The 24,671-nt window shown below is 39.3% G+C and overlaps 1 protein-coding gene across 1 annotated transcript in view; it reads left to right on the top strand.

Moving 5' to 3' along the window:
- The first annotated feature begins 555 nt into the window (after positions 1 to 555).
- Positions 556 to 24,671, top strand: part of phf21b (PHD finger protein 21B) — a 63,707-nt gene continuing 39,591 nt past the window's right edge. The window contains exons 1-3 of the mRNA XM_043708870.1: positions 556 to 675; positions 19,680 to 20,024; positions 23,371 to 23,493. Of these exons, the coding sequence (XP_043564805.1) occupies positions 556 to 675; positions 19,680 to 20,024; positions 23,371 to 23,493 (588 nt within the window). The remainder of the gene's footprint in view (positions 676 to 19,679; positions 20,025 to 23,370; positions 23,494 to 24,671) is intronic.

Genomic DNA, 24,671 nt, shown 5'->3' with positions numbered 1-24,671 from the left:
GCAGTAAATAAGCAGTTACCACATGACATGACTTTCAAAAAATGCCTTGTTATAAAAAGGTTTGCTGGCCTTTCTCTTGGGGGGGAGAAAAAAATTACAGGTTTTCACAAACCTTCAAGAACAAGTCCTCAAGTTATTAAGTATGAAGCTACTGTAACAATAAGGTAGAATAACAAGTATCTGAGGAGTTGAAGTATCTTAATTGCTCCTCCTCCATACTTAATATTTACGTTTGAACTAAATGGGTTTGCGTCTCCAAAATCAAAGAAGATAACGAAGGTATATACTGGAAATATTAAATTATTTTAATTCTTTCAATGGCCAAATTATCACATGTAATGAAATATTTTATTTGTGTGCAGGATTTATTTTTTTCTTAGCTCCCTTTAAGTATTTCCTTGAGTAAAATATTTCTTGATCATTAATGTTAAAAAGCTAAAGGTCAATTGTTCTTGACATGTTGTAAATTACAAATTCTGTAGAAACCATAATTTCTGCCATCATTTCAATAACATTGTTTCAAAACTAACTTACAAACAGATTCTGACTCTAATTATGTTGTCATTTTTTTTACTTGTGCAGACACTGGGAACTATTACTGCAGTGCCCATTAAGGTCCCCCAGGTCAGCTCATTGCAGAGGTTGGCAGGCCAAGGACCAGCAGTGCTACCTCAGGTAAAGATGATAATACTACATGTGAGCATTTGAATTTTAACCAGTTAGCTCAATGCCTGCTCTGCCATTCATGAGATAGTTAGTGACAAATAATGATAATATCTTTACATGAGTCACTTTCAGTGCATTTATTGAGATATTATAATGAAGTTATAGGCTCTGAATCTACTTCAGTTCATCTGGCCTGACGTCTACTTTCCCATACAGCCTTCATTCCTCTTCGGCTCGAAAATACTGTTAAAAGAATGAATGATAATTCCATTGCTGATATTTTGACAACTTTTCTCCCTCTGGGATATGGGTATCGATGGCAAGGCCAGCATTTGTTGCCTATCCTTAATCATCTTTGAACTGAGTGGCTTGAGTTGAGAATCCACCATATTGATATAGATCTGGAGCCGCTGTAGATCACGCCAAGTACAGGTGGCAGCTTTCCTTCCCTAAAGGACATTAGTGAAATATTTGGGTTTTTATAACAATTGATGGAGATTGAAGCTACCTTTCAATTTCATATTGTATTAAAGTTAAATTCCACCATTGCCATCATAGGTTTTAAACCCTGGCTCTTTAGAGTACCAGTCCAGTGTTATTACTATGAGGTTTCCATCTCCCTGTTGCACTGTTCAGTTGGTTTGTTGCTATGATCAGTGAGTGATATTTTGAAGATCAAATAAATTATCAGTAATTGATAATGAAGGATATCAAAGTAATATGTGTATATAATGAAGTTTTCCTTTTAATGTTGCTTTCTCTTCTCAATTAATAGATAATAATGCATTGAAATTGTGAAGTTAGTGCTAGATATGAGTTATCATTAAATTATAGAGTAATGAATGAAGAGAAAATATTGACTTGTTGTTCAAATCCAATATGAAACTATCATTGCTTTGTGTATTAATATTTACTAATTTTCCTAACAGTGAGTAGAACTGAAATAGATTCAAACCCTGTAACTTTGTTATAATTTCCTAACAAATGAGCTGAAAGTGACTCACATTAAAGAAAATATGCTTATTTGTCACTAATTATTGACTGTACAATCAGCTGTTGTCCCAATACACAAACAGTCTTGGAAAAAAAAAATCATTTTTAGTAGCCACTAAGAAGGTACTTTAAAGAGATTTTTCAGCTGCACAGTTAATTGAGATGAATTAATGTACATAATAAACAGTTTTGTATCTTTAGCAGTAACTGAAGAGAGAGACCATAAGACATAGGCCGGTCAGCCACCAAGACTGCTCCGCCATTCAATCATGGCTAATAAGTTTCTCAACCCCATTTTCCCTCCTTCTCCTCATAACCCTTGATCCCCTTGACAATCAAGAACCTACCTATCTCTGTCTTAAATATATTCCACAACACCAGGTTATAGTCCAACAGATGAAGGAGCGTCGCTCCGAAAGCTAGTGTGCTTCCAATTAAACCTGTTGGACTATAACCTGGTGTTGTGATTTTTAACTTTGTACACCCCAGTCCAACACCGACATCTCCGAATCTTAAATATATTCAATGACCTGGCCTCCACAGACTTCTGTGGCAGTGAATTCCATAGATTCACCACTCTCTGGCTGGAGAGGTTTCTCCTTATCTCTGTTCTTAAAGTTTCCTTTACTCTAAGGCTGTGCCCTCTGGTCCTAGTCTCTTTTAACAATGGAAACATCTTCCCAATGTCCTTCCTAACTATGCCTCAGCATTCTTTCTTTGGGGATGATAGAGAATGAGCCTGGGCTGTCATTGTGTTACACTGTGATTTCTTTTGGAATGCCTGTGTGTGGGCAATAGTTTAGCGTAGGATCAGGTTTGGTTAAAAACCTATAAGCAAGTCATCATGTTAGGCATTTTTTCAAGAGCTGTGACAACTATAGAATAAGACTATGGATCATTTCTTTGTGGGTGGAGGAATGGTGAATAGTTGCTGAAACATCTTGGAACAGCCATGGATTTACTGATTCTCATTTATTCCTTCTGTGTTGGTACTAAAACACTTCAAATATGTTGACTTGATGCAGTCAGAATTTGCTTCTGACACAGAAAATCTCCCAAAAGGTAGTTAGTTGTAGGTGGTGAACATTACTCTCTTCAAGCTGATTTTCTTCCGCCTCTTAATTATTAATTGCTTGGATTTTATTTTAAAGCTAACAGGGAGACTTATCTGTGGACCTACTATGGAGTAGGTCAGGCAGAAGCTTTTATAATCTACACATGTGCAGTTAAACATGGCAGACAGGAAAATTCTGTTCACGTTGCCCTGTTCCTCCATGGGCTCCACTTCATACCTTGGACAGAAGTTGCTGTACTTAATAACTAGATATCCACTAAACATGTAAGGACAGGTTAGAGCTTGTCCATTCAAATATAATTGAATTTTTAATAATGTAACGAGTCTTAATACACATCAAATTATCCATTCTGAGACTGAAAACTACCTTATATAAGTATTGAGTCTCACTTCTTCAAATATTATCATTAGAAAATTATAAAACTTCATTTTTTGAATATTAGCCTAATTTTCCTCATCCCATTTAGCTTTTCTGCTTTTTATTTTTTTCTCTATTTTATCTGTCTTGAATTAAATGTTTGACTTTGCACCTCCTAGTTTAGACTCTGCCACCTTTTATTAAGATTCTACTGTATGATTGATTGAAGGAACCTGCTCACAACGGTCACAATTCCCTTTTAAAGGACAACACGCTTTTGCAGAGATCTGATGACAGTAACAAACCATACAAAAGTGCATGAAGGCCTATAGGTAGCTGGAACCATAATGAAGAGAAAGTTTATCCTGTTTCTATTAGCATGCACTGTTTAGCATACAAGACATTAATATCTGTCTCATTGTTTACTAAGTTCCTAACAATAAAGTCCTAGTGGCACAATGGCTCAGTGGCACTGCTCCCTCACAGGACCAGAGACCCAGGTTTGATTCCACCCTTGGGGGACTGTCTGTACGGAGTTTGCAAATTTTCCCCGTGTCTGCATGGGTTTCCTCTGCATGCTCCAGTTTCCTTCCACAGTCCAAAGATGTGCAGGTAGGCGGATTGGCCATGCTAAATTGCCTGTAGTGTCCAGGGATGTGTAAGTGGACTAGCCATGGGAAATACAGGGATAGGATAGGGGGGTATGTCTGGCCGGGATGCCCTTCAGTGGATCAGTGTCAACTTAATGGGCTCTACAGTGTAGTGATTCTATAAGAAATTAGCATGTAAAATTAATACACATGGACCTGGGGGTAGTGTACTGATGTGGATAGAGAACACATTGGCAGACAGGAAACAATGAACAGGAATAAACAAGTCATTTTCTGAGTGGCAGCTACTGAGGTATTGCAGGGATCAGTGCTAAGATCCTAGCTATTCACAATATAAATCATAGATTTAGGAACTAAAGGAACAAGGAACTAAATGTAATAGTTCCAAGTTTATAGATGACACAAAGCTTTTCGGGAGGATGAACTGTGAGGAGACATGCTTCACTGATTTGCACAAGTTGAGTGAGTGGGCAAATGCATGACAGATCAAGTATAATCTGGATAAATGTGAGGTAATTTATTCTGATTGCAAAAGCAGAAAGGCAGATTATTATCTGAAAGGTGATAGCTTGGAAACGAAGGAGTTGCAACGAGACCTGTGTGTCCAGTACACTAGTCACTGAAAGTAAGCATGTAGGTGCAGCAGGCAGGGAAGAAGCCAAGTGGGATATTGGCCTTCATTGTGAGAGGATTTGAGTAGAAAAACAGGAATGTCTTGCTGCAATTGTACAGGGCCTTGATGAGACCATATCTAGAGTATTGTGTGGTCTCCTTATCTGAGGAAGGATTTTCTTGCTATGGAGGAAGTGCAACAAGGGTTTACCAGACTAATTCCTAAAATGGTAGGTCTGACGTACAAAGAGAGACTAAATCAGTTAGGATTACATTAATTGGAGTTTTTTAGTAGAATGAGGGGAATTTCTTATAGAAACCTATAAAATTCTAATATGAAACGACAAAAAAATCTGCAAATGCTGAAAATCTGAAATAAAAACAGAAATAGCTGGAGAAACTCATCTGTGAAGTGAAGGCAGAGTTGTTTTGGGACCAGTGATCCTTCAGAACCCCGAAACATTGACTCTGGAAATAGAGGGATGGAGAACGTCAGGCGCTGACTGCAGAGTTTGAGTACCAGCATTTTTACTGCAACAAACATAGGATAAAACTAAATTATGTAACAATGCTGATAAATCAAAGGATTATTGGTCAAAAAAACACCTTTTGTCTTGCCACTTATAACTAAAGCAGCAACAAGATAGTACATTTTTACTATTATTTTGTGAATGTTATTTAATGGTGAACAGATATTGTTATCCTAGGAAAGATTTGGACATAGTGACCCAAATCTTCCACATCGTTAGAGTCTTAGAGGTCCCAATACAGCGACAATGTGGCAATTACTAGGAATTTAAACTTCCAATTTCCTGGGATTTGAAAGCTGCCAATCATGTTAGAGTCTGGGATTTGAGCAGGCTGTGGCTTATAATAGAAGGTGGGAGGAATTAAGTCCTTATCCAGAGACATAAGCTTTGTCTGCACCTCTAATTTACTCAAGAAATGTGATTGAAACATGTAGAAAGGATGATTTTTCTAAGTAAAGCATGAAGTCTACACGTACTGACAAATAGTTCATTACTATCACCATTGCAAACATCAGTGATGATCATGTCCATCTTTTATACATGGAAAAAATGCACCTACTTTTTAAAATCTTGAAACAAGAAAAATCAGAGATTTCCTGACACACTTACCAATCAAACTTTATTTCTGGCATTTCACTAGCACTAGTCAGATTGTCCTCTTGCTGAAGAGAAGTCTTGTTACATTCCAATTGGGAGGAGAAGGTATTGTGTCAAAACAATAACCTGGTTGCACTTGTGTTAAATCTGCATGACAGAAAAAATACACTCATTTCCGTGCCTTATGTGGATTTCATTTGTATTCTTCTGCAGTGGCAAACCATTGGCAATGTCACAGTTCTGAGCAGAATGAATAATATTGTCATATGATCAAGTACCAAAGGGAACATTACAGCCAACTAATCATATCCTGACAGAGTCCTATTGGATCAAGAAAGGGGGGAAGATGTGAAAGAAGTAGTGGCAAACTGATGCTTTAACGATACAATATTTGGGCAGGAGGAGAAATGGTGAAAGAATGAATAAAAGAGAATAAACTATTAGGTTCTTTTCTGCTAAATAATTGTCTTCTTCAATAAACAATGAGGAAGTTTAGTGCAAAATTTAAAATTCAATAGACTGAATCCAATATTAACCAAATCATTGTAATGTGAAGATTATTGAATTTGGTATTTGGAAGGATAGCTGGTGTACATGTGTCGTAGCTCTCATATGTCACAGGGTGGCAGATGGGTCAAATATGACTTAGTACTTATACAACTTTGGTGACAAACGTGTCTCTTCTTGTAACAGACAAGGTACTGACTGTACCCAATCTGTCCTTGCTTGTAAAACTCAAAACACAATGTCCCATATTAAATGTGATTCTGCAGTTGGACAGCAATAATCTACCGTGTTCCAAGAATTACCCTGACAACTAAACTTATTTTTTTCAGTTGGCTTGCAGTGTGGTTCACGCACTGGTTCTGGAAGCTGCACAGCACCCAGTTTTTTGTAGACAGAAAGAATGTGTGCATACATTATCCCTTTTTGAGGTCCACAAATGAGGTGACAGCCATTCACTGGATAGTTCTGACATTGCTCTCAAGAATTAATCATAATTAATCTGCCTGGTTTAAATTTATCAAAGCTTGCCAGTTAACAGTCAGCCCAACCTGTGCATCTCTGGACAATATGGGCAATTTAGCATGGCCAATCCACCTAAACTGCACATCTTTAGATTGCAGGAGGGAACTTGACCACCTGGAGGAAACCCACGCAGACATAGGGAAAACATGCAAACTCCACACAGACAGCCACCCTAGGCTGGAATCAAATCCGGGTCCCTGGCATTGTGAGGGAGAAGTGCTAACCACTGAGCCACTGTGCCATCCATTTTTTCAAAAAGCAATAAATACTGTGAATACACTAGAAAGTTTTTCCTTTTGCATTAGTGTAAATTTGTATTTGTGTAAATGTCCTGAGTGTAAGATGAAAAACTTAGACAATCTGCGTCTTTTTCAAAGAAATACTTGTCGGTCCGGTTTGTTTGTTTAAAACCATGGAATCCCGAACTTCTGTTCTCATGGCAAGTACCTGGGATCACGAATTTCAATTCCTTTAATTTGGTGGTCTTGACTGGAATGAGAATAAGATTTCCACAAAAATACGACTATGAGTCAGACAGATGAGACCTGTTAACCTTATTTTCCTATCTGCTTGAGCATTCCCAAAACTTCTACAAATAAAACTTCTGCACTCATGCAAAATCTTAACATATCATCCAAATTTGAGCCAAACTCCACCACCTTCAACCAAATTGACATCCTAATCCCTTCCCCATGCTTTCCAGCCTCAGGATCAGTAACAATGTTTTCAAATCCTCCAATTCTTCCCCACACTTGCCTGGATGATGTTACTTCATATTACACTCAAGGGTGTTTTCTAAATTAATATATTACAAATGCAAAGGAGGAAGATGCAGTATGACATAATCTTGTGAGATAATTAGTGTGGAAAATTGAACTACCTGAAACATAGAAAATAGGTACAGGAGTAGGCCATTCAGCCCTTTGTGCCTACTCTGCTATTCACTATGGTAATGGCTGATCATCCAAAACAGTGCCCTATTACTGCTTTCTCCCCATATCATTTGAACGTAAGAACTATACCTAATTCTTTCTTGAGAACATTCATTGTTTTGGCCTTATTTGCTTTCTTTGACAGAGGAATCTACAGGCTCACTGCTCTTTAAGTGAAGAAGTTTCTCCTCATACTTTATATCCTAAGACTATGACCCCAAATCATGAATCTCTGGTCATCGGGTTCCTGTGTTTATTTTGTGTAGTCCTATTAGAATTTTATAGGTTTCTATGAGATTCCCCCCTCATTCTTCTAAATTCAAGTGAATAGAGTCCTAACCAATCCAATCTATCTTTATACTTCAGTCCTGGCGTATCTGGGATCAGTCTGGTAAACCTTTGTTGCAATTCCTCCATAGCCAGAACATGCTTCCTCAGATAAGGAGAGCAAAAGTGTACACAGTACTCTAGGTTTGTCTTACCCATGCCTATACAATTGCAGGAAAACATCCCTGCTCTTATACTCAAATCCCCTTGCCATGAAGGCCAATATACCATTTGCCTTCTTCACTGCCTGCTGTACCTGCATATGTATTTCTAGTGACTAGTGTAGTAGAATGTGTAGGTCTCATTGCATCTCCCTCATTCACAAAGTAGCACTGTTCAGATAATAACCTGCCTTTCAATTTTTGCTACTAAAGTGGATAGCCTTGCCTTCACATTATACTTCATCTACCATGCATTTGTCCACTCGCTCAACTTGTGCAAATCACAGTGAAACATCTCTGCATCCTCAAAGCTGACCTTCCTAATCAGCCTTGTGACATCAACTTGGAGATATATTTAGTTCCTTCATCTAAATCATTAAGGTGCATATTATAAATATATGAGATTCTAGCACTGATCCCTGTGTTACCCACTAGTTGCTGTTTGCCACTTTGAAAAAATCTGTTCATTCCTAATCTTTTATTTTTCCGTCAACCAATTCTGTATCCACTATCCATAATTTTACATGCAAATCTCTTAAATGGGATATTATCAAAAGTCACCTGAATGTCTAACTAAACCACATCCACTGCATCTCCTTATTTAATCTGATAGTTAATCCTATGGTGATCCTGTACTGTTTTACAAGTGCTCTGCTGTTAAATATTTTGTAATGAACCCTAGCAGTTTCACCACTATTAATGTCAGGCTAATCAGTCTAAAATTCCCTGTGTTTTTTCTCTATTTCCTTTTTATAAAGTAGTGGGGTTACGTTAGCTACCCTTGAATCCATCGCAACAGTTCCAGAATCATTAGAACCTCAAAAGATGATAACCAATACATCCACTCGTCCTAGGGCCACTTCCTTTAAATATTCTGATTTATCGGACCATAGGGATTTACCGGCTCTTATTCCCATCAGTTTCCCCATTTATAACTTCCCTGTTTCTGACTGTGAGGGACCTACATTTGGCTTCACTGATATTTTTCTGTTCACATACCAATAGAATCTTGTGCAATGAGTTAAGTCTCTCAAAACTCTCTCTAAAACTGAGCGAATACTTTGGGGGCAGTGATTGTAGCATGATGAATATTTTGATCGAATGCAAATGATTAATTTTGAGGATTATGGGCAAAACATATAAGGTGTCAGAGTAACATAAAGAGACCATCAGCCAAAAGACAAATTCTTTGGAGTGGAAATAAACAAATGTTTAGTGGAAAAAGATGCATTCAGATTATTTCCATGAAATATTTTTTGGAAAAAGTAAAAAAAAAGAGCAATAGCTAAGTATTGCAATTTAATGGCTTGTAATAGTCCATATGGTATATCTGGAAAAGCGCAGCAGGTCAGGCAGCATCCAAGGAACAGGAGAATCGACGTATCGCTATAAGCCCTTCTTCAGGGCTTATGCCCGAAACGTCGATTCTCCTGTTCCTTGGATGCTGCCTGACCTGCTGCGCTTTTCCAGCAACACATTTTCAGCTCTGATCTCCAGCATCTGCAGTCCTCACTTTCTCCTCATACGGTATATCTGCCTGGATTTGAGGTCAGTGGCATGCTTGGAAACAGTTTCAGATTTAGTTTGCAGCAATCTATATGCATTTGAAAGGAAATGCTATGATACTCAATATCTACAAACTGGGAGGAACTGATTCATAATCTTTCTATGATGACCCAGTTCTACTGGTGGGATCACAGGAAAATATTCTGAACTGATTTCAGTGTCTGGAGAGGAACCTATTGCCACTCCAGACTATCATCAACTCATGCATTCCTGTTGTAGGATAACATGGTCTCTTTTTCCTGGATAAAAATAGCTGCTTTCTAGATTTGAACTATTTCACTGATATCATAGAATCATTTAATACAGAAGATGCTCTTTGGCCTTTTGTTATGAAGTTGAAGGCATGTACTGTACCTTTAAGAGAGAGAGAAAGCTGTTTTGCACTGAGAGCTTGCAAGCAACTGTCATTTGACTGACTAGTAGTCTCAGAGTGTACTGGAAAATTGAAAATATGTAACATTTGGCTGTGAAACACACACCTGAGTTTTGGTTGCTATGTTGACAACTATTTGAATTTAACCAATCAGTTTAAATTATGCTCCAGGATACTAAAATCCAATTGAATTTGAATTTCACTGTTTGGCCAACATCGAATCAATGTGACGATCCCAGGTTTGGGGTATAAAAGAAGTTGGTTTTGAAAATTAAGTTGATGTAATTTTATTAGGGGCTTTTATTGGATCAGTATATTGTTATAGAGTTGGAGACAGGTAACAGGCAGTTAGGAGAAAGGACGCTTAGAGTTGTGAATAGTTGTTGTTTAATGTTTACTTTTAGAATTAAAGAATAAATTGATATTTTTCTTTAAATGTTGGAGTTTGTGAGATCTCTGTCACTAATACTTTTACAGGCGAGGTGAGCTTTTCTGGGTGTTTAATTAGCAGTGTCGTAACACTATTGAGTCCACGTTGTCAAAAATATACCTGCATACACTGACCCCACTTTCCTGCAGTTGGTCCATAACCTTGAACGTTATGACATTTCAAGTGTTCATCTGAGTACTCTTTAAAATTCTGAGGTTTCCTGCCTCAGCTATCTTCTGAGGCAATGCATTCCAGACCCCCACTATCCTCTGAATGAAAACATTTTTTCTCAAATCCCCTCTAAATTACTTGCCTTTCTCTTTAAATGTGTGCCCCCTTCTTAACCCTTTGACTAAGGGAAACAGCTGTTTTCAATTTACCCTGTCCATGTCCCTCATAATATTATTCCCTCATAATATCTATCCCCTTTGAGATCCCCCTTGAACTTCTCTACTCCAAAGAAAACCCGAGCTTATACAGCATCTCTTCATAGCTGAAATGCTCCATCCAGGGAACACCCTGGTGAATTTCCTCTCCACCCCTTCCAGTGTAATTGCATCCTTCCAGTGTAATTGCAGTCTTCCAGTCCTCTGGTACTTCCCCTGTGGCCAGATGCGGTTTAAAATTTGGGTCAGGGCCCTGTTATTTTCTCCCTCATCTCTCACAGTAGCCTAGGATACAACTCATCTAGAGCTGGTCCACTTGTAGTAACCAGAACTGCACACAGTACTCTAGTTGTGTCCTAAGCAAAGTTAAGCACAGCTCCAACATAACCTCCCTACTCTTATAATCTGTGCCTTGACCTGCCCTGCCATCTTTAGGAATCTCAGGACAAGTGTCCTAAGATCCCTCTGTTCCTCTGACCTTTCTATTGTCTTGCCATTCATTGACTGCTCCCTTGTCTTGTTACTTCCAAAGTGCATCATCTCACTTTTTTCAGGGTTAAATTCCATTTGCCCATCTAACCGATTCATTTATATCCACCTTTAACCTAAAGCTTCCCTCCTTGCTGTCAACCACGCTGCCAATCATCTGCAAACTTACTGATCATTCCCCCCCACATTCTCATCTACATAATGTATGAATATTGCAAACAGTAAGCAACCCTGCACTGATCTTTGTGGTTTGCCACTGTACATTGGGCTCCTGCCACACAAACAGCCTTCTGCCAACAACACTATTTTAGATCCAAAATGCCAAGTTACCATGGATCTCATGAGCTTTTATCTTCTTTATCATTATTACATGTGGAACCTTGTCAAAGGCCTTGCTGAAATCCATATAAACCATCAACTGTCTTACCCTCATCTACACATTTGGTCTCCTCCTTGAAATATAAGAAGATTTGTTTTCACCTTCGCTATATTCTTTCAATAATTTTCCTACCTCCGATTTGTTGCAACACATTATCGATGATGATGAGCACCTTGCCAAAACCTTCCCTATGCCTCCACTTCTCGCCTTTAAACAACCACCAACCTTAAACCGATCATTGTTTGCAGCAAACTGCCCAGCCTTCAGGACCGAAATCGACCACTACACTGTACAACACTGTCATGGCAACCACTGCGAGACCTGTCAGTGTTGACATGGATACCACCATTACCCATGGGGACACCACCCACCATGTATGTGGCAGGTACTCATGTGACTTGGCCAACATTGTCTATCTCATACGCTGCAGACAAGGATGCCTGAGGCATAGTACCTTGGCGAGACTGAGCAGATGATATGACATTGGATAAATGGACACCACACAACAATCACCAGGCAGGGGTGTTCTTTCCCAGTTGGGGAACACTTCAGCAGGCAGTAACATTTGGCCTTGGACCTTCAGGTGACCATCATGTGAGGTAGATTTCAGGACTCCAGGCAACAAGGCAAAGTTGGACACACACACACACACACACACACTCCCATCAGACTCACACACATACTTTACCAAGCTTACACACAGAAATATACACATTTTCTCACATGCACACACGCTCACACACACAAATATACACATTTTCTCACGTGCACATGCTCACTCTGTCACTCCTGCATGTTCACACATATAAATTTATAGGGTGGGTTTGTATCTGCAGAATTATATTTGCAGATACATTCTATTTTGCTCAAAAATGCATAATCTACAGTCAATCTATGTAATATTCTATAAATCCAATTTTAGAAATAGAACCAGTCTGACTGAAGATTGGGACAAACTTTTACCTCATACCTTAAATGCATTGTCTGAAATGAGTTGGCACCTTTTGTTAGAAATCGTGAAGTTACCTTGAGAATGTGACTTAAAGAAGTTCTGGGGATTTACATACTAAAGAACCAAAATGAGCAAACCCATTCTCAAAGATAAAAGATTTAATCTAGGTTTGTCATTTCAGCTGCATGGCACTGTAACCTTTTGCTATAAATTCTGTGTCTTATGGTCCTATTTCACAACCACCTGATGAAGAAGCAGTGTTTCAAAATCTAGTGTCTCCAAATAAACCTGTTGGACTATAACTTGGTGTTGTGTGATTTTTAATTTTGTCCACCCCAGTCCACCACTGGCTCCTCCAAATCATGCCAACCACTGATGTTAAGACTCACTTGTCTGTAGTTGCCTGATCTATCTCTACCACCCATTTTGGAAAGTTGTTTCACATTCACTATTCTGCAATTCTCTGACACCTCCCCGGTGGCCAGAGACAATTTAAAATATGGTTCGGGGCCCTGTTATTTTCTTCCTCATCTCCCATAGTAACCTGAGATACAACTCATCTAGACCTAGGTTTAGAGGGATATGGGCCAAATGTTGGCAAATGGGACTAAGTTAATTTAGGATACCTGGTTGGCATGAATGGGTTGGACCGATTGGTCTGCTTCCATGCTGTACATCTCTATGATTGAATTACCTCCTCGCTGCTTATATCAATTTGCTGAAGAACCATCACAGTCCATCTTCTCAAATTTTGTTCTTGCATTCTCCTTCTCCCAAAGAAATATGTGGTGCTCATGTATACTCCACCAATGTCCTGCAGATTCATGCACAAGTTGCCTCCTTGGGATCCCTAATTGGCCCTACTCTTTCTCTGGTTATTCTCTTCCCCTTGATTATAAATTGTAAACTTGTAAATTATCTTGGGATTCTCCCTAATTTTGCCCACCAGTGTTTTTTCATGCTCCATTTGTTTTCATGAGTTCCCACCACTCCAGTTCTTATACTCCTCCAGGGCCTCTGTTGCTTGCTCCCTTTGTACCTGTTCTTTGTTTTAATATCAAAGAGGTATATACATTTTTAAAATGTGTTCACAGGACATGGGCTGGCACGGTTGCATATACTGTATTTCTATGCCTATTTGCTGTGAGAATGCAATGCTGGGTTGCAGATTTTGAATTGCAAACAAGGCCTTTGCCATTCATGATCTTCTTGTGGATAATTTCATTGACACCTTGGACTTGACTGAAATGGTTCACAAATGGCAATACTATGTCCCTTATAGTAATCTCCCCTCCTGACTTCAGTTACTACTTCCATACTGGCTTTTCCCAAGTTGCCACAGTAGCAGCATGGATTTTTATTGACTAGTTGTACCTTGCTCTCTTCAAAGTCACACATTGTGCCCCTCTAATTGTAACTATGAGACATTATTCCTTATTGCCTTCCTACCCAAACTGTTCTGCAGCAAATGACATGGTCAATTATACCATCTCCCTCACACCATCCTATCTCTGCTCCATCAACTAGCTAAATGGAATTTCTCTGGCAAAGTTCCACTCTTATCTGAGAATACCCAGAACAGTTACCACAATTGTTTGCTTCCCAGTTGTACACTATTGCCTCTGTACTCGCAGAATATTTGACCTGGGCTCCATTTACTTCCTCTTCTATATTCTGTGCCTTGAAGATATCATCGACATTGATTTTTAAGAAATGATATATATGTAACTGCTACTGGCTGAATGAGTGTTTATCACCCTTCCCTAATTTCCCTTGAGAAGATAGTGGTGAGCCACTTTCTTGAACCATTGCAGGGCATGGAGTGCGTTCAAAATGCTGTTTTGAAGAGAATTAGTAAGGGAGTTCCAGAATTTTAATCCAATGACAGTGAAGAAGTAGCAATGTGTTTCAATTCTGGTTGGCCTGTGGCTAGTAGGGCAACCTACAAGTGGTGGTGCCTTTGAATTTCTCGGTGGTAGAGAATCTTTGTTTGGAATGTACTGTTGAAGGTGCCCTGTGAATTGTCGCAGTACATCTTGTAGACAATAAACACTTGTGCCTTTTTGCTTCATTGATGAGAAAGATTGAAGCTGTACGCATCCATGCAATCGTAGATTATTCTGTCTCACTCTTGATTTATACTTTGTAGATGGTGGCCAGGATTTCGGGAGTCAGGAGGTGATTACTCACCTCCAGATTCCAAGCATCTGGTCTGCTGTTGTAGCCACAACCTTTATCTGATTTGTCCAATTATGTTTCTAATATTTTGATGAAGATTTCTAATATTTTGTTATTAATTGGGAACTTGGATTCCAAAGTGGAATGGGTATTTTGGTTTTCAGTGCTGTGAAAGTCATATTTTTCTTTTAAGAAAGGGTCAGAAAGTAAATTGGTAATTTGAAAAGAATCAAAGAAAATCTATTCGACAGTAGTCATTCATTTTGTACTGAAATGAAGTACAGAAAAAAGATAAAAGTTAAAAATCACACAACACCAGGTTATAGTCCAACAGGTTTAATTGGAAGCACTAGCTTTCGGAGCGCCACTCCTGAATGAAGGATCAGCACTCTGAAAGCTAGTGCTTCCAATTAAACCTGTTGGACTATAACCTGGTGTTGTGTGATTTTTAACTTTGTACACCCCCGTCCAACATCGGCATCTTCAAATCAGAAAAAAGATGAAAGGGTTAGTTGAAGGCTGAGGTTGAGCGATTCCAAAGAAGGGGATTCTAACTGAGCTACCAAATACCATACTCTTCTCATGTTAATTTAATATGCTGTCTCATTTTGACTAGTGGATGCAACAAATTCTTAGTAATTTGTTTCTTAATTTTGATTTCTAATGTTTACAACATCAGTATCCAACCCTCAATAAATACTATTTTGATTACTTCCTACTGTTATGACTGATTTCGGAGTGGTGGACTGATTCCTTGTCTGACTTTTCCACTGGCCACAACAAAATGTGACTGTAAAAAATGAATTTTTAAAAATTAAACTTATTGCTAAAGAATTAGTTTATTTCAAATAAAAATTACTCAAACAAAAATGTAAAGACTATTAATTAAAGGTTTAAACTTTGCAAATGTAAACAACTATCCTCCTTGAAAGCTAACATATACGTCCTCTAAGACTAGGTGCAAATAGCAATTAAATTCTTTTTTTAAATCCTAGGTTGTCACAAATACTGGGCTGTAGCTGGTGAGTTTGCACACAAGCAGTCAGCACTGTCCATGTTTCTCGTACAGTGATAGCTGGCTGTATTCTTTCTATCTAGAGACAGTGTGATAGGTTTAGATGCCCCTTTAACTCTCAAGTTGCAGCAATGAAGAGTTCTTCTTTTAGCAATCCTCCACTTAGAATGATGCGGTCTTTCATTGTGTTTTCAACTCTCAAATGTTGATGGAACGAGAGAGATGGCAAATGGTCCAGGCAAGTTCTAATTCTATTAATGAATCCAATAGCTTTATTATGACCATAAATGGGGTTATGTGAACTCTCTGTAAGTGTTGCAGACTTGGTGTTTTCTGTCAATCAGCTTGTGTTCTTTGTAAATGCAACATTTTCCTTGCTGATGCCAGTCTCTTCTGATTTGCAGTGTGTTTTTTGTAAAATGAAAATCCAGGATTTGTATTTTTGTCCAATTAATGATATTCTAAATGTAACGTTTCAAGTAATGCATCTTCATAACCACTATAATGGATGAATGAAGTAATTAAAAGGTGGTTTTCGTTCTTGAAATGGAATGTATGCTTCACAAGTTCTTTGGTAGCCATCTATCACATAAGACAGTGATTAGTGCTGTTGTGTCAAACACAGCCTGCTGTGGCTTTGGTGCCCCACTCTGGAATAGTAGTTTCTGCCACATTTGCTGCTGGTAAAGGTAGTCTGCTGAAAGGTGCAGGATTTCCTGCACTCTGTTTTCTCTGGATCTTCTTCCCAATAAGCTGACTTTCAGTTCCACCTCATCTCTTCCTTTATCCTTCCAAACAATCAACCTTGAGATGTGACAAGCATTTGTGTCTGATTTCCAATTGTCTCTGTCAATGTCTGCCGTTTTCACCATCATTTGTAGGTTTCCTTGCAACAGAATGGTGGACATTCAATGGATCCTGAATCAATGATCGGGTCACCATGTAGAAGATGTTTTGGGTGTAGAGCCATCATTGAACATGGCCAAAGAAATGCAAACCATCCCAACGAGTGCATGCTGATGTAATTATAATACTGCAGAACTATTGAATGGGCAACTTTATCTTGCTAAGAAATGCTGAGGATGTGTTTGGGAAAGCAAACTTGAAATCTTAACCTGAACTCAATTTGCTATTATTCTACATCTTCTTACTCAGGTTGGGTATAAGAGCTGCAACATTTGTGATCTATGTGTTGATTTTAGCATCAAGTGACAGATTGCTTATGGAGCCTACATAGGTGGAGTTATCAACGACCATCAAATTGTTAATGCAGCTTGATGATAGATTAGCAGAATTCTAGATTCATTTGCCTTCCTGGTGCTTATGGTCAGGAGGGAAGCCTCTTTTGAGGATGCCACCTTGAAGAATTCTCCTACATTCCTAATGAAGAGCTTATGCTGGAAATGTCAACTCTCCTGCTCCTCGGATGCCTCCTGACCGGTTGTGCTTTTCCAGCACCACACTGGTGCTTATGGTCAGTCCACCTATTTAGATGCATGAGAGTTTATCTATTTGCCGCTGAAATGTTGCTCAGAATGGGATTTTTGTCTGACGTCCTTGGCATATAGCAATGATCTGATTGACATGGATTTGTCTTGAACATCTGGTGGTTATGGTGAATACCCTTCTGATAGCTCTGTTATGTAAGTAAATATGGTCTCTAGGTTCAGTAGTAAAGCACAGTAAAACTCTTTCGTCCACCTTGTCCATGCTGATCAAGTTTCCCAAACTAAACCAGTCCTACATGTCTGTGTATGGCCCAGATCCCTCTAAATATTTCCCATTCATGTACCTGTCCAAATGTCCTTTAAATGTTGTAAGTGTACCCACATCTGCCACCTCCTCTAGAAGTTCATTTCACCACATACGAACTACCCTTTGTGTGAAAATGTTACCACTCAGGTCCCTTTTAAATGTTTCTCCTCTCATCTTAAAATTATGCTCTCTAGTTTTGACCCCCCTAACTTAACGAAAAGGCATTTGCCTCTCAAGATTTTATAAGCATTTTGAACATCCCTTCTCAACTTCCTATGTTCCAGTGAGAAAAGAGTCCCAGCCGATCCAGCCTCTCCTTTTAATTCAAACCCTCCAGTTCCGGTAACATCCTTGTAAATCTTTTTCTGAACCTTTTCCAATGTAATAATATCTTTCCTCTAGCAGGGTGACCAGAAATGCACACAGTACTCCAAACGTGGCCTCAACAATGTCCTGTCCAACCTCAACATAATGTACCAACTCCTATACTCAGTGGTCTGAGTAATGAAGGCAAGTGTGCCAAATGCCTCCTTTACCACCTTGTCTCCCTGTGACACCATTTCCAAGGAACTGTACCTGAACTCATGGGTGTCTCTGTTTGACAACATTCCCCAGGGCCCTACCATTATTTGTGTAAATCCTGCCCTTGTTTGTTTTCCCAAAATGCAACACTTCTCATTTATCTAAATTAAACTCCATCTGCCACCCGTTGGCCCATTGGCCCAATTGATCCAGATCCCTTTGTAATCTTAGATTACCTTCTTCACACTCTACTATACCACCAATTTTGATGCCATCTGCAAACTTACTTACCATACTTCCTATATTCTGTTCCAAATCGTTTATATAAATGACAAACAGCAGTGGACCCAGCATGGATCCCTGTGGAACACCGCTGGTCACAAGCCACCAGTCCAAAAAATAACTCTCCACAACCACTGTCTGTCTCCTACCATCAAACCAATTTTGTATTCAACTGTCAAGCTCTCCAAGAATCCCATGTGATCTAACTTTATTAATCAGTCTCTTATGTGGAACCTTTGTCAAAGGCCTTACTAAAGTCCATGTGGAGAACATCTAACACTCTGCCCTCATCTTTCTCCTTGGTCACATCCTCAAAAAACTCAATCAAGTTTGTGAGACACTATTTCCCAAGCACAAACCCATGCTGACTATCCCTAATCAATCCTTGCCTCTCCAAATGCATGTAAATCCTATCTTTCAGAATCTCATCAGACTCATTGGTTTCTCCTTGCAGCCTCTAGGCAGAACAGTAGCCACCCTACCATCTTCCAGCACCTCACCCATGGCTGTAAGTGATACAAATAATATCTGGTAAGGGCCCCATAATTTCTTACCTAGCATCCCACAATATCCTGGGATACAGTCATTCAGGTCCTGGAGATTTATCTACCTTTATGCTTTTTAAAACCGCTAGCACCACCACCTCTCTAACGTGGGCTGTTTTCTTGACACAATATTTACTTCCCGGAGTTCCCGAGCTGCCAGACGTGCTGAGTTTCTCGAGCAATTTATTTATGTTTCTTTGTTTTGATTTGTTTTATTTATATGCCTGATGCAATGAATTTGGGACACTTGTTGAGTGGAGACTCAAAGCACCAAGCACTCAGTTAATGAGATGGTTTGTGGAAGGTCAGCACATATTAGTCAGGGGTTGTCCGACCTAAGGTAGGAGTTGGCTAACCAGTGGTTCTTCCCAAGGTCAAAGTGCCTGTTCTCTGTGCCAGTTGAGGTTGGTTTAACATTCATAACTGCTGACTCCTATGTTAAATCGCTGCAGTGAGAACGAGAATGTCTTTTCCAGGGTGCACACTCTCTCACTGGAATATATTCTGTGAATGTGACATGATTATCTTCAATTATGATTTCTCTATGGTAGATTGCTTTTTAGGATTTCTAGTGAAAGCTCATTTACATTCTGAAGCTGGAAATGGAAGACTCTGCACTTGCCCTTCAGACATATTTAGTTTTTGAGTTCAGCAACTGCACGTTTTATGAAGCATTTATGTTAATTGGCATCATTTCTGGCAGGAGAAAGTGAGGACTGCAGATGCTGGAGATCAGAGCTGAAAATGTGTTGCTGGAAAAGCGCAGCAGGTCAGGCAGCATCCAAGGAGCAGGAGAATCGACATTTCGGGCAGCCCCAGATCCAGAAAAATATTTATGGTGTTAGTATTGAGAGTAGACAAATATTTAAGGAATTTATTTTTAAACATGTGATTTTATGATTTCTTATTTTTACAGGTTAGGCCAAAGACCCTGATTCCGGACAGCCTCTCAGTCACCCTGTGCCGTGACCAGACCTCCAGTCAGCCTCAGTCTCTTCAGAAGGCCACTGTAGTTAGCATCAAGAACCCCAGTCCTGCTCTTCCTACTGCCAACAACACTGTCAACCATGTACAGACACCAACTGGCCAAACACAGCATTTTGCAGATTCACCATTGGTGTCCACACCAATCAGCAGTGCTGGTGTGGCTTTTGCAATCATTTCTGCTTCTCCAAACAATGGCAGTTCTGTGAGCAGCAGTACAGTCTCTCTGACCAGTGACACTATCAGTGTCCAACCTCTTCTACTCAGCACAGATAAGGTAAGGACCAACTTTTGAAGTAAATATTTGACAAGAGGAAGCAATTTTGACACCATCAGGCTGCTTTATAAGATATTTGTATGTAATGCAGAGGCAAATTAGACTAGTTTATTCCCCTTCATTATATTCTCCTTGCTGCATCCCTAGTTAATAGCATTGTTTCCCAAGTGGCTCTTTGACCAGTTATAAATCATGAAACAATGTCAAATGCAACTTCATGGTGCTTATCAGTAATGTCACTGGTGTGAACTGTAAAAGAGACTTTCTGTGGATGCAGTAAAATTCACATTTCTAATGGAAATTATGATGTATATTTTTTATTTTGCAATAAGGGAATATATTGATAAAAGTATTTCAACTTCTTGTTTAACTTGGCAGCATGTTGATTACACCCCAATAGTTGATTTATGAGGAGTAGAGTGGAATTCAGGCAAAATAAGTTTGCCACAACCCCTCAGTTCTTTTGTTCATGATTGGACGAAGACAGTCATGGAGTCAAGAGCTGAATGGCTCTGACGGAACAGAAACTGAATGTTGGTCAGTAGGTTATTCCTTTGAAAATGCTGCATGATAGCACTAAGAATAACCCTTTCCATTACTTTTGTGATTCCCAGCCTCTGACTAGCTCTTGGAGCCACATTATTTATATGGTTGGTCCATTCCAATTCATTTATAGTTAATAACCCTGTCAGGATATTGCTGATGGAGATTCAGCAATAGTAATGCCATGGAATGTCAAGGGGAGATGGTTAGTTTGTCCGTTGTTGGAGGTGGCAATTATCTGATATGGCACATTTAGTTTGAGTGTAGGTCAGATGAATGAGGCATCTCTGGCTCCACCTTACCAACCCTACCAGTTACGTTCCTCTCAAAAACTCAAATACAATGAAAATTTGCCATCTATGCTTTCTCTTTTGTAAAACAATGTTGACACTGAGCAACCATGCTGTATTTTCCTAAATGTATTGTTAAGATGCCCATTGTAGCTTCCAGCCTTTTCCCAACAATTGATGACAGATGGACTTGTCCATCGTTCCCTCATTTCCATCTCTGTCATTTCTCAAAGAGTGTTGCTTTCTAACTTAGAATTCGCTCAAACAGTCAATTCTAGAATTGTAGTAAATTTTGGAAAAACATAAGTATTGCAGCCACAATCTCTGCAAGTATCCCTTTTAGATTCGTTTGATGTGTGTATCACATCCTGGGATTTGTCAGCTTTTAATCCCTGTTTCTCTGTTTCTTTTCTCTGTTGCATGGTCTTTACTTGGTGATATGCTGTTACCATTAATCTCTTTATCCCTTCCTATCCCTGCCTGTTTGCCTTTGCCTGAATTGCTGTACTGCTCATTTCTCTTTAGAAGTCTAAATTACTCGCTGTGGAACTCATCACCTTCCAATTTGTTTAAATCCATGTTGATAGACTGAGTCATTTAATTTGCCAGGGCACTGATTCCAGACCTGTTAAATTGTAGCCCATCCTAACAGAATAACTCCCCATTTCCCCAATGCCGGTGTTAGTGTCTTAAAAATCAAAACCCCTTCTTCCAATACCACTCTGAATCACGTGATTATTTCCTAATGCACTTGACCCTGTGTCAATTGGTATGTCAAATTGAAGAAGTAATTTAGAAATTATTATACTTGCGATTCTGCTTATTAATTTAAAACCCAGTTCCTCAAACTCCTCTGCTGAACCTTAATCTTAGATTTCAGTGAAACACAACATAGATTCATAAAGTCATACAGCATGGAAAGAGACCCTTTAGTCCAACCAGTCCATGCTGAACATAATACAAACTAAACTAGTCCCACTTGCCTGCTCCTGGTCCATATTCCTCCAAACCTTTCCTATTCATGTACTTATCCAAATGGCTTTTAAATGCTGTAACTGTACCTACATCCACCACTTCCACAGGAAGTTCATTCCACAAGCAAACTACCCTTTATATAAAAGATTTGGCCCTCATGTCTTTTTTAAATCTCTCTCCTCTCACCTTAAAAATGTGCCCGTTGTCTTGAAAGCCATCATCCTAAGGAAAAGACAACTACCATTAACTCTGTCTATACCTCTCATTATTTTATAATCATGGGCCAAAGGGCCTGTTCTGTGCTGTACTTTTCTATGTTCTAATCTCCTTTCAGATCATCTCTAAATGCTCCAGTGAAAAATGTCCCAGCCCATCCAGCCTTTTGTTATAACTCAAACCTTCCTGGCAAATCTCTTCTGAACCCTCTCCAGCTTGATAATATCCTTCCTATAACTGGGCGAGAGAACTGGATACAGTATTCTAGAAGAGGCCTCACCAATATCCTGTACAACCTCAACATGATTTCCCAACTCCTATACTCAAAGGACTGAGCAATGAAGAGAATTTTTAACTACCCTTTCTATATGTGATACAAACTTCAAAGAATTATGTACTTGCACCTCCAGGTCCCTCTGTTCTAGAACACTACCCAAGGCCCTACCACTAATTATGCAAGCCCTACCTTTCCAGTCCGGTTTCTGGACTTACTGTGAGGAGATATCCTGAACCCTGGCATCAAGTGAGCAACACGACCTTTGGAACTTCAAGCCTCAGCTGTAGAGAACAGTTTCTACTTCATTCATTATTGTACCTGCTATCAGTTCTATGTTCTTTTTCGCTCCTGTGGCTCCATCTGTACAGAATGACTTCCTGCAACATGATCAGTTTGACCAATCTTCCTAATACCTGGTTATCATTCACAAAGTCAGCAAGTTCATCATGTCAATCGGACAAAAACCAAGTCACCTAAATGACTACATCCTCGATTTCCATACCTGCCTGATTCTCAATCATACCCTCCTACCCTTGGCCAATGATCATTTTAATGTACTGCATTACTAAAAATGTGGCTTCTTCTCAAACAGTGTCCAGGTAACTACTCCAGTCCCTGTTGCCTCACAACTTTACCTGCACAGATTGTAGCTCAGCAACTATGAGACAAAATTTCTTGAGTTGCAGATAATATAATATTGCCTAGAAACACACTCATTTTGCAGCACACTTGTCAAAATGTTGACATTATTAGTTTGCTTGATATTTTAGTTCAAGGTGGGAATTAGTTTATCTTGTTTATTTCTTTAACAAAGCAGTAACTTAACGATTCCTATTTTTGAGTTTGATCCTCTTTAAACTATGACGGTGAAAGACTGTGGGGCTTGGGTGAGTAAGGGTTTGGACAGAAAAGAGGACTTGAAAGCACAATCAGATTGGCCGTAATAACATCAAATATGGAACTGCTAAATAGCCTACTTGTGCTCCTAAATCCTATGTCAGAGAATCTTATGGATGCATGGTTACTGACTTGTTTTTTTTTGTAGGTATTAATCATTCAGCCACAAAGTCAGACTCAAACAGAGCATCTGACTGAGAAAAGGAAAACTTCAGGAGAACAGTCTCAGGGCCATCTTTCCATAAAATCAAAGAGAGAAGAAAATCCCGAGGTAAACTTTTCTTAATTTAACTGGAAGTGGTTACATTTCCTTCCTTCATATTTGCACTAGCACAACTTCTAAAAGCATTTTTGCATTTTAAAGGGGCAAGGTTTAATAGCAAAGGACTTTCATTTTTCCACAATTATCTTCCATAGTTAAGTTGACCTTAGATGTCAGTTAACTTTTAACTGAGTAATTTAGTCCTTAACTTCCTATGAAACGTGCCCATACCAGTTCCCTGTCCTGAGCCCTAAAGAGGCACTCTCTAGTTTTTGCACTGAACTTAATGTGAGGCCTGTTGCAACTCCAACTCCTCACCCCACAGTGGATCTGCTGCATTTCCTAACCTGACAAAGAAGCTGTTTCAATTCATAGAACATAGAACATTACAATGCAGTACAGGCCCTTCGCCCCTCGATGTTGCGCCGACCTGTCGTACCAATTTGAAGCCCATCTAACCTACACTATTCCATGTAAGTCCATATGCTTGTCCAATGACGACTTACATGTACTTAAAGTTGGCAAATCTACTACCGTTGCAGGCAAAGCATTCCATACCCTTACTACTCTCTGAGTAAAGAAACTACCTCTGACATCTGTCCTATATCTATCACCCCTCAATTTAAAGCTATGCCCCTCGTGCTCGCTGTCACCATTCTTGGAAAAAGGCTCTCCCTGTCCACCCTATCTAACCCTCTGATTATCTTATATGTCTCTATTAAGTCACCTCTCAACCTTCTTCTCTCTAACGAAAACAGCCTCAAGTTCCTCAGCCTTTCCTTGTAAGACCTTCCCTCCATACCAGGCAAAACCCTAGTAAATCTCCTCTGCACCCTTTCCAAGGCTTACACATCCTTCTTATAATGCGGTGACCAGAACTGTACACAATACTTCCAAGTGCGGCCGCACTAGAGTTTTGTACAGCTGTAGCATACCGTCATGGTTCCGGAACTCGATCCCTCTATTAATAAAAGCTAAAACACTGTATGCCTTCTTAACAACCCTGTCAACCTGGGTGGCAACTTTGAAGGATCTGCAAGGTTTGTGAAGGTTTGTAGATGACACCTTTGTCATCACAAAACGAAACAAGATAGAAGAGACATTTAACATCATCAACAATACCCTCACAGGCATAAAGTTCACCAAGGAGGAAGAAACTGACAACAAACTCACATTTCTGGACGTCA

This window comes from Chiloscyllium plagiosum, chromosome 19, assembly GCF_004010195.1.
Source record: "Chiloscyllium plagiosum isolate BGI_BamShark_2017 chromosome 19, ASM401019v2, whole genome shotgun sequence".
NCBI classification, from domain to species: domain Eukaryota; kingdom Metazoa; phylum Chordata; class Chondrichthyes; order Orectolobiformes; family Hemiscylliidae; genus Chiloscyllium; species Chiloscyllium plagiosum.
Note: the sequence above shows the minus strand (reverse complement) of the source record. Positions and strands in the feature narration are given on the sequence as shown.